Genomic DNA, 10,701 nt, shown 5'->3' with positions numbered 1-10,701 from the left:
GCAGGCTTTGGGATGAGAGGGGCCCCCTTGCTAGCAAAGGCGAGCACTTCCGCTGTACCAGCAAGGGCTGCCCACGTCACGGAGGGAAACGTTTGTGTGAGCGCAGGAATGACCCGGAAGACCTCGGCGCGGCTGCAGAGTTTTCTGGGAAATGTAATTTCTTGGTCCAGGCGCCAAGACCCTTACAAGTAGAGGGTGTCCCTTGGTTCCGAGGTGTATCGTTCACCAGAGGACGACTGTGTGCCCCAGGACACTGCCCGTGGTCCTAGCTGGCCGGCTCTGGCTCGACAGCCCCAGGCGGTTTAGCTTCTTACGAAGCCGTGACCGGTTTACCCGCTGCGCACAAGGTCCGCGCAGCCGCACAGACCCTTGGGAAGTGTGGTCTTCCGGTGCCGGCGGTTCGCGGCACCGGGGACAGGTGTCCAGCACGCGGAGGATTCTGGGAAATGTGGTTCGGCCGTGGGTGCACGAGGTCAGTCCCGCGATAACCTCAGGGCTGGAGGCAGATTCCAAGCTAAGGAACGGTTTGGGGCAGTGTTGTTCCCGGAGGTCGGTGGCCGTTACCTGCTCACCAGCTACGCGGCGCGTCAGGTCCGCGGAGACGCGAGCTCCGGGCTCCTGCGGGGACGGTGAGGCCCTGCTGAGGACTCCGGCAAGTGTGAGTCCCGGGGACGACGGCGGGGCTCAGGCCTTGCGTCCGCCCCGCGGTTTGACACCGGCCCGGGCTTTGGCATTTCCTGCCCTTCGTGTCGAGTCGTGTAAACGCGGGGTGATGACGGCGCCGACCTCTTGGCACTGTTGTGAGAGCGAAGTGGGTGCGAGAGCAGGCGCCAGCCGCAGTTGTTTTGGGGTTATGTTGTCATCAAGCCGGCGCTTTCAGTTGTGTAACCTTGAACAAATAGGTTCTGTATCTCGGAATTTCAGTTTTGTCTTCATTAAAAAAAAAAAATATGGTTTAGAACTCCTGACCTCAAGTGATCGGCCTGCCTCCGCCTCCCAAAGTGCTGGGATTAAAAGCGTAAGCCACCGCACCAGCCTGGCCAACATGGCGAAACCCCGTCTGTACTAAAAATACAAAAAAAAAAAAAAAAAAAATTAGCTGGGCGTGGTGGCACGTGTGTGTAATCCCAGCTCTTCGGGAGGCTGAGGCAGGAGAATCGCTTGAACCTGGGAGGCGGAGGTTGCAGTGAGCCGAGGTCGCTCCATTGTACTCCAGCCTGGGCGACAGAACGGGACTCCGTCTCAAAAAAAAGAGACAAAAAGAAAAAAGAAATCTGGAATAATGTGAATGTCCACCGTGCAAAGTGGTGAAGATTGAACAAGCTGATAGTTATTACTGTTGTTTTATCAGTCTTTTATATACGATAGTTATTACTGTTGTTTTATCAGTCTTTTATATACAGAATAACTGATTTTCCCTGCAGGTGGCACCTGGTAAACGGTTAGCCCTTGCGGAGAAACACTCTGTTAGTTCCCAGGGAGACACTGGCGCCCCGGAGAGTGATTACCAGTGTGCCTTTCCATTATGGTGTGTCACAGGTGCCAGCCTTATTTTTCATGACTACTGTTTCCTGTCCTTCTGTGCCCTCAGGACACTGCCCATCTGTAAGATAAGAGCCTGGAAAGGGGACTCTATTGGCTATTGGAAATTGCAGAATAATGGCTCAGGTAAGTCGGTGTGTCCCCAAGTCTTCCTGAAACACTTCATGAGGCCTCCGTGTGTTTGCTTTGCTTCTGCCTGTTCCCACCTAATCAAGTCCATTTAAGGGACTGGATCTATGGTTCCTTTCACTATAGGAAGGATGGAGCCCACAAGAGAACACCAAGGTATTGCTCTCTTCACCCAGTGTTCCTCTTTTCTACAGTTTTCTGCTAGAAGACTTTCTAGATTGCCAAAATTTTTAAACTGTAATTCACAATGCAACTTTGGAATGTAAGGTTATTTGGTTTATGGTTGTCAAAACTGTACCATGTGGTCTCAAGTGAAGAGATGTTTGGAGTCATCCTTGATTCTTCCTTTTGACTTATAACTAATATTCCGGTCCTCTAGTTGGATCTAAACGATACACCGTGTACAGCATCTAACCATTAGCTAGCCCATCACCACCACCACCACTACCACCCCAGTCTGAGCCACCTGGATTATTGGGGTAGCCTCCTAGCTGTATTCCCAGCATCTGCCCTTAACCCGCATCAATCTGTTCTCAGTACGATTGTTACTGTGATCCTATTGTTATATAAATTCCTGTCATTCTTCAACCTAAAATTTTTCAGTGGCTCTAACTGAGTCACTTCTGCAATGACCTATTTGTACAGTTAGGCCATTACCTCTCTGGTCCCACCTTCCTTCTCTGCCTCCTCATTCCTTTGAGCTCTAGCCACTGTCACCAGTTGCTGTGCCATGCACGTGGAATATTCTTCCCCTACATATGCATAAGCTTGCATCCTTATCTCCTTCATGTATTTGTTCCGTGGTTACCTTCTCAGAAAAGCTTCCCTGAACGCCTATTTGCAATTGCAGTCACCTTCCCTTGACCAGCACTTCCACTCCTCCATCACTGCTTTGTTTTCCACGGCGCGTGTCACTCACTAGCTGATGTACTGTATGTTCAGTATATGCACCTGCTCATTGTCTGTTCCTGGTGGGAGGAATGTTTTTTCTTTTTTGTTGACTGCTATAGCTTCAGTACCCAGAGTGTTACCTGGCATCAAATAGGTTAGTAAGTAATTGTTGGGTGAATAAGATGAGTAATGAAGAACTGGTGGGGCAGAATCATGGCATGGAAGGTGAAGCTTGCACAGGAGGGGATGTAAGTAGCAGATGTACATGTTGGGTGAAGTCTGTTTTCCTGGAATAATTAGATAATTAGAACTGAAAAACTGGCATAGTGGTGCATGCCTGTTGTCCCAGCTACTTGGGAGGCTGATGAGGTGGGAAGATTTCTTGAGCCCTGTGGTGTGAGGCTGTAGTGAGCTATGATTATGTCACTGCTCTCCAGCTTGGTGACAGGGCAAGAACCTGTCTCTTAAAAAAAAAAAAAAAAGGAAAGGCTAAAGTGAGCTAATACCAAAACCATTCATTGGTTCATCTTCTAAACACTCACGAAGTACCTGTTAGGAAAAGTTGTGCATGGATTTCAGTGTACACTGACACACACAACTTCATGATCTAGTGCAGTATTGTCTAAGAGAACTTTCTGCAGTGGTGGAAGTGTTCTGCATGTGTACTGGTCAGTACGGTAGCCACCAGCCCTGTGTGACTATTGAGTACTCGAATTTTGGCTTAAGCAACAGAGGAAATGAATTTTAAATTTTATTTAATTATTTTATTTTTACATTTTAATTAATTTAAATGTTGTAGCCAAGTTGGCTAGTGGCTCCTGTGTTGAAGATTGCAGCACTGGTAGAAAAGTAAGAAAGCATAAGAAATTTAAATAAGTGCTAGCATAGATATCCTATGTTCTTTTGGGGGCTCAGATGAGTGAACATCTCAAGCTGCCCGGGCAACTGAAGGGGAAGAAAGAAGCATCCTGGCTCTAAGTTGTAATGACCGGTTTGTCAAAGATATGAGAAATGTTATTTTTATTTGGGATATAGGCAACTAACACAGTGGCAACTCCAATTAACAGGTGAATTTAGAATAAATTTTGTGTAGCAAATTGAACTGTCAAATCTTACTTGAGGATAAGTTATTGTTTATTTGGAAAACATATGTGTTGGATTGTATCTGCTTGCCTATATAAAAAGATGCGATTTCTTCCTGTCCTTTTAATCTCAATAGTGGATTGCTTGTGAAGTGCCTCAAGGTCTGATTTAATGCTTATTCAGTAATAAAACCGTTTTCTTTTTGTTTCTACATTTGTGGAGAGGATTTTCTGCCATTGGAAGGAGGTTTGAATTTTAATTGTTTTCCCCAAACCTGAGGAAAGTAAATTCTGGCTTTAAAACCAAAGACCCATGTCACTTGTGAACATGCATGCAAAATATCCAAATAAAGTGCTACAATACTGAATGAACTCTCAGAGCTAAAAAATAACCACAGTAGAGCAGTCTGTTTTACAAATCACAGACAGTAATAATGCTGTATTAAATGGATGTACTTTTTGCACATATTGTAATTTGAGTAGCCAATAAGCTACTATTGAATATTTAAGCTTCTAAAGTTTTACTATTTTAAATAATACTGTGAAATGAGTACTATTGAGAAGAATTTCTAAGTACATCTGTGAGCATTTTTTTTAGAATATTTTCTTTGAAATGTGCTCTATTGTTTTTTTCTGTTACTTCCAGGTCCTATTTAAGGACTGTCTGTGGCAGGAGTTCTCAACCTTTTTGACACCAGGGATCAGTTTTTGTGGAAAACAATTTTTCCATGAAAGTGGGAGGTGGTGGTTTGGGGACGAAACTGTTCTACATCAGATCATCAGGCGTTAATTAGATTCACATAAGGAGCGTGCAACCTCGATCCCTTGCATGCGCAGTTCACAGTAGAGATTGCGCTCCTGTAAGAATCTATGCCAGAGCTGATCTGACAGCAGGCGGAGCTCCGGTGGTAATGCTCACTTCCCTGCCACTTACCTCCTGCTGTGTTGCCCCATTCCTAAAAGCCACAGACCAGTACCAGTCCGTGACCGGGCGGTAGACCCCTGATCTATGACATCTTCAGTCTTTTCACCCAGGAGTCTCATATTTCAATTATTAAATGTTTGTCAGTACTCAGTTTAAGTATACACCATAAATATATTTTTCTTTTTTGTTTATGAATCAGTTATGTGTATATTTTAGTCTATTTGTGCTGCTGTAACAGAATACCCCAGACTGAGTAGTTTATAAATAATGAAAATTGACTTCTCATGGTTTTGGTGCCTGGGAAGTCCAAGACTAAGGGGCAGACATCTGGCAAAGGCCTTTTTGCTGTGTCATTTTATGGTGGATGGGCAAAGAGAAGAGAGAGAGGCAAAGAGGGACCTGAACTCATTTTTTAAAATAAGGACCCTCTCCCCTAATGATGACATTAATCCATTCATGAGGACAGAGTCCTCAAGGCCAATCATCTCCTAAAGGTCTCACCTCTCAATACTATTAGAATGGCGATTAAGTTCAATATATGCTTTTTTAGGGAATACAATCAAACCATATGTCTTATCAGTCTTTAATATAAAGATGTCTTTTTTTCTGAACCCATTTTTTGTGAGCTTTAGTGAATCTTCCTGAGTATCCCATTTGAGAGACAATCACTTTAGCCTTATTTTTATTTTTTATTTTTATTTTTATTTTTATTTATTTTTTTTTTTTTGAGACGGAGTCTCGCTCTGTCACCCAGGCTGGACTGCAGTGGCCGGATCTCAGCTCACTGCAAGCTCCGCCTCCCGGGTTCACGCCATTCTCCGGCCTCAGCCTCCCGAGTAGCTGGGACTACAGGCGCCCGCCACCTCGCCCGGCTAGTTTTTTGTATTTCTTAATAGAGACGGGGTTTCACCGTGTTAGCCAGGATGGTCTCGATCTCCTGACCTCGTGATCCGCCCGTCTCGGCCTCCCAAAGTGCTGGGATTACAGGCTTGAGCCACCGCGCCCGGCCTAGCCTTATTTTTAATTACTTATTTTTAATTACTAGCACTTAAGCTCTAAAAGATATAACTAAATACTTGACTCTGTGCTGTCAAATGTCAAATGTTGCTTTTTAAAAATTCATATAATTCTAAACTTTTAACAAAATTAACTCTACTGAAGTGAAGCTATCATATTTGTCTCTCATTCTTATTGTGTAAAAATTCGAACTACATAACTGTCCCCTTTATTGTATGTTAATTCCAACTACATAACTGTCCTGTTATTACTTAACTGAGATCACATTCCCAATCATTGTCACAACTCCTGAATCTTGTTTCATTTCTTCCACAAGCAGGCTGATTTTACCCCTTCTTCAGTGACAGAAGAGGCCTGGGCTATGACTGAGCTTAAATATATTTGCTATTTCAGGTGACATTTAGTGATGTGGCTATAGACTTCTCTCATGAAGAGTGGGCATGGCTCGATTCTGCTCAGAGGGACTTATACAAGGATGTGATGGTCCAGAATTATGAGAACCTGGTCTCTGTAGGTAAGGATATCACCCCTTCCACTCCAATAGGGGACACCTTTCTTTTGTCACTCTGAATTGCTGGAGAGCCTCCTAAGTAAATGGCTGAATTTCTGTAGCATGTTCCCAAGGAAATGTGCAGCTCTGTTGTGCCCTGCCTGAAGCTTATCTTTCCATTTCAGTGAACACCCTTCATCCCTTCTTGTGGTCCCTCTTGTGATGGCCTCTCATAATAGAGGACCACAGCTTAAACAATTCTATTTTCTTCCTGTAAGCAGGTCTTTCCGTAACTAAGCCATATGTGATCATGTTATTGGAGGATGGAAAAGAGCCCTGGAGGGTGGAGAAAAAACTGTCAAAAGGTGTGATTCCAGGTGAGTCATGGTGAACGAGACTAAGGAAGTTTTTGTTAAAAGATGTTTATAGTGAGTGTGGAGGCATTTTATGGATACTGTCTTCAGAGGTCTCAAATAGAAATGAAAAATTGAGGGATATTTAGCTTATATTTTCAAAACAATTGCTTCTCCCTCTAAAATTATTGTCTGTATCACTTATGTCATCTAATCAAGGTTAGAGATAATTCAAATTGTTACTATATTCATGACAAAGTAAGACAATTTATTCTTTCTTAATTCTACTTAAGCAAAATATACTAATAGTTTTAAGCTAAGAAAAGCTGTCAATTAAATGGAAAATCACTTTTCTAAATTTGTAGATGAAATATGAACATATTAGAGGAAGTAAGGGACATATAAATATGTTTTTAGGAATAATATTTTTTAATGTTCAAGAAATAATATGATTCACACAGTTTCTTCATAACCTCAGAAAGCCTAAATCTTTGTCAGCTATAAAGAACATTTAGATTACTTTGTTTTTACTGCAATTGTTTAATATAGTGGTATCAATTCTGTATTTTAAGCTTGATAATCCAGCAGCAAATTGAGATTAATGGAAGGTTGGAGAAATAGGCTATGAGACAAAATGCAATCTTTCCCACATGAATATAGGCACAAAAAGATGATTTGTAATCCAGAATGCCTTCTACATCTTATTTCTGATAGTTTCCTTTTTTTCAATACTATTTTATCCATTTTGTATAGTTTACCCATTTCCTTTATTGCACTCTGTTCCTACTTCTATGAACTTTCTATTCTCTGCTCCATTTGAGCATTGTTCAGAAGTCACTGAAATATTTTGAGTTGTCAGAGCTATGTGTTTTCTGGGGGCTTCATTTCTTATCCATTTCTCCTAATTCCACTGTAGAAGTTTTTTTCAAGAAGTGGAAAAAAAAAAAAAAAGCAGTGCTTTGCTTTCTTGATATATTTCAGATTGGGAATCAAGATGGGAAAACAAGGAATTATCAACAAAGAAGGATATTTACGATGAAGATTCACCCCAAACAGTAACAATAGAAAAAGTTGTAAAACGACGTTTTGAATTCTCAAATTCTAGTAAGAATTTGGAATATATAGAATGCAACAAATTTAGAAGCACCTTTCATTCAAAGTCTACTCTTTCCGAACCACAAAACAATTCTGCTGAAGGGAATTCACACAAATATGATATATTAAAGAAGAATGTATCACAAAAGTCAGTTATAAAAAATGAGAGAATCAATGGTGGAAAGAAGCTTTTGAATTCTAATAAAAGTGGGGCAGCCTTCAACCAGAGCAAATCTCTTATCCTTCCCCAGACTTGTAATAGAGCTAAAATCTATACATGCAGTGAATGTGGGAAAGCCTTTGGCAAACAGTCAATCCTCAATCGCCATTGGAGAATTCATACAGGAGAGAAGCCCTATGAATGTCGTGAATGTGGGAAGACTTTTAGCCATGGCTCATCCCTTACACGGCATCAGATAAGTCATAGTGGAGAGAAACCTTACAAATGTGTTGAATGTGGGAAGGCCTTTAGCCATGGCTCATCACTTACTAACCATCAGAGCACTCACACTGGAGAGAAACCATACGAATGTATGAACTGTGGAAAGTCTTTTAGTCGTGTGTCCCTTCTCATTCAGCATCTAAGAATTCATACTCAAGAAAAACGCTATGAGTGTCGTATATGTGGAAAGGCCTTCATTCATAGTTCATCTCTCATTCATCATCAGAAAAGCCATACTGGAGAGAAACCTTATGAATGTAGAGAATGTGGGAAAGCTTTCTGCTGTAGCTCACACCTTACTCAACATCAAAGAATTCACAGTATAAAGAAAAAGTTTGAATGCAACAAATGTCTCAAAGTCTTTAGTAGCCTGTCATTTCTTGTTCAACATCAGAGTATTCATACTGAAGAAAATCCTTTTGAAGTTTAGAAATGCAGGAAATCCTTCAACCAGCTTGAATCACTGAATATGCATTTGAGAAATCACATTAGATTGAAACCCTATGAATGCAGTATATGTGGGAAAACCTTCAGTCATAGGTCATCCCTGCTTCAACATCACAGAATTCATACTGGAGAGAAACCTTACGAATGTATTAAATGTGGGAAGACCTTCAGCTGTAGTTCAAACCTTATTGAACTACATCAATAAATTTCACTATAATTAGTTTATACAGAGTTTATACATCAGAATTCATACTGGAGAAAAGCCATATAAATGTAATGAGTGTGGAAAAGCTTTTAACAAAGGCTCAAATCTTACTGGAGAGAAACCCAATAATATGGTAAGTGTGGAAAAGCCTTTAGATCATATGAATCACTATACATGTGAGAAATCTTACAGAAGAGAAACTATTTGAAGCAGTGTTTATCATGGTAAACTTCATAGATCCTCCCTTATTTAACATCAGAAAAAATTTATACTGGGGAAAAGTTGTATGAATGTGGTGAATATGGAGACTTTTAGCAATGATGCAGACATTTTTATTTATCAGAGTTTATACTGTAGAGAAATCATATGAAGTCAATAAATGTGGGAAAGCCTTTGTCAGTATTAATCCCTTAATTGACATAAGTATAACACAGTAGGAAAAAACTGTGTACGTGTAGCAAATGTGGGAAAGACTATAAGCAATAGGAATCTCCTACAAACTCCTACAGGAAAAAAGTTGTATGAATGTGGAAAATTTAGAAATTGAAGGAATTCTTCAGTTCCAAGTGCATCCCTTATTCTACAGGAAATAAACTGGAGAGAAATCTCATCATATAAGAGATGTAGCAAAGTGTTCACTAAGAGTGTTTATCTTGCTAGACATCAGAAGATGAATGGTAGAGCATCCTGAAGGATTTAGAAATTACATGTAAATCTGCAGTGGTGCTATTTGTAAACAGGATTCTATAGGAGAGCAAATAAACATAATTAAGTATGCCTTTCTTAGAGCAGTAGCTTGCAGTTTCAGTTGAGTTCTACTTAGAAATTCTTTTTAGCTAGTGGGCTAATGAAGATATTTAGTCACCCAGAGGAGCCAGTAAATTTTATAATGTTAAAAATTAAAGCTGCAAAAGAAATAAAATGGTGTTAATAAAAGTTTGGTATCTAATAAGATCATTTTGTATATCATGAAGTCTTTCTCTGTGACTGTTTCTGGCAAAAAAATTTCACTAAGATTAGCCTTAGTATAGTCTTTAGTGGGAGACTAGCAAACCTCGAGAAAAATGGCCTGCTCTTTATACTAAGAATAGCAGTATTTTGGTGAGGATTATTCAGAGTCCATTTCCAGTAGGCTTAATTAAATACATTTCAAGAAAATTTACTGAGCATCACTCATGTGTATTACACAGGGATGGGATATAGGAATCCAGTAGTTCTGAGCTCTAGTGGTGTGTCAAAATCACTGGAAGGACTTGTTAAAGCACAGATTGCTAAGCCTCAATCCTAGAGTTCCTGTATGAGTTGATTTGAATTTGCATTTTTCACACATTCTTAGGGGCCACTAACACTGTCCAGAATATAATAATAATGTTATGATGTCACTGACAACATATTATTTCCTCAGTCATACCTATTGGCCATTCCTTGAGTATCTTCTGTGGACCTAATAGATAAGAAACACTTCATACTCTTTAAGAACTCCGAGGTGTGTGTGTGTGTGAAGAGCGTTAAGCTTTGGAGTCTTGTTACCTGGGTTTAAATCCAAGTTGCATGTATACTGGCTTTGTGTGACCTTGGACCAACTTCTTCACTGTGTCATGCCTCAGTTTCTCCATCTGTAAAATGGTAATAAAGCTATTTCACAGCATTGTGAAAATTAAATGAGTTAATTGATGCACAATGTTTACAACAATGTCTGGCCTCTCAATAGCGTTCAATAAGGATTAGCTATTGATTTCATCTTCATCATCTCCTCATGGTTGCTTCATCATTCTGGTCTCAGATGTCACATCTAATCACTTGTTGTTCTTATCTGTTTACTGTTTCACATTTTTGGGGGAGAGCTCTTACAAAACACCCCCGTTTCCTTCCAATAAATCCTTTAGTATCTGAGCCATTTTGAGGGAATGTTTCTTGCCTAAAATAACCTGAGGAGAAACAAAGAGACCAGGTAGGAGATAAGATGAGAATTCAACAGGTCTGTGAGAAGGAAGGAGGGTGCCCTACAGAGTTGGGAAATGGGCTGAGTGAAGGAGGCATCAGGCTTCCACATGGAGGAAAAGGGAGGTTTTACCCACTGAGA

General features: G+C 40.6%; 1 protein-coding gene across 9 annotated transcripts; it reads left to right on the top strand.

The window, feature by feature from the left end:
- The first annotated feature begins 444 nt into the window (after positions 1 to 444).
- ZNF302 (zinc finger protein 302) lies at positions 445 to 9,591 on the top strand. 9 transcript variants are annotated; one of them, XM_025367633.1, is made up of 6 exons: positions 445 to 902; positions 1,592 to 1,668; positions 2,682 to 2,810; positions 5,980 to 6,100; positions 6,358 to 6,453; positions 7,411 to 9,591. In XM_025367633.1, exons 2-6 carry the CDS (start codon positions 1,660 to 1,662, stop codon positions 8,394 to 8,396), a joined length of 1,341 nt encoding a protein of 446 aa, XP_025223418.1. In that variant the 5' UTR covers positions 445 to 902; positions 1,592 to 1,659; the 3' UTR covers positions 8,397 to 9,591. The 9 variants fall into 9 exon arrangements, with proteins under 9 accessions (XP_025223418.1, XP_025223424.1, XP_025223421.1 ...); XM_025367639.1 differs by lacking the exon at positions 2,682 to 2,810 and having other exon boundaries at positions 6,358 to 6,441; XM_025367636.1 differs by lacking the exon at positions 2,682 to 2,810 and having other exon boundaries at positions 6,355 to 6,441.
- The last annotated feature ends 1,110 nt before the right edge of the window (positions 9,592 to 10,701 follow it).

The sequence above is a fragment of the Theropithecus gelada genome, chromosome 19, assembly GCF_003255815.1.
Source record: "Theropithecus gelada isolate Dixy chromosome 19, Tgel_1.0, whole genome shotgun sequence".
Taxonomy (NCBI): domain Eukaryota; kingdom Metazoa; phylum Chordata; class Mammalia; order Primates; family Cercopithecidae; genus Theropithecus; species Theropithecus gelada.
This window is presented reverse-complemented; position numbering and strand designations above follow the sequence as displayed.

Excerpts from the sequence above, each read along its gene's own strand:
- ZNF302 (XM_025367633.1), top strand. Across the intron at positions 2,811-5,979 it reads AAGCTTGCACAGGAGGGGAT|GTGACATTTAGTGATGTGGC; the intron begins GTAAGTAGCAGA and ends TTGCTATTTCAG. Across the intron at positions 6,101-6,357 it reads TGAGAACCTGGTCTCTGTAG|GTCTTTCCGTAACTAAGCCA; the intron begins GTAAGGATATCA and ends TCCTGTAAGCAG.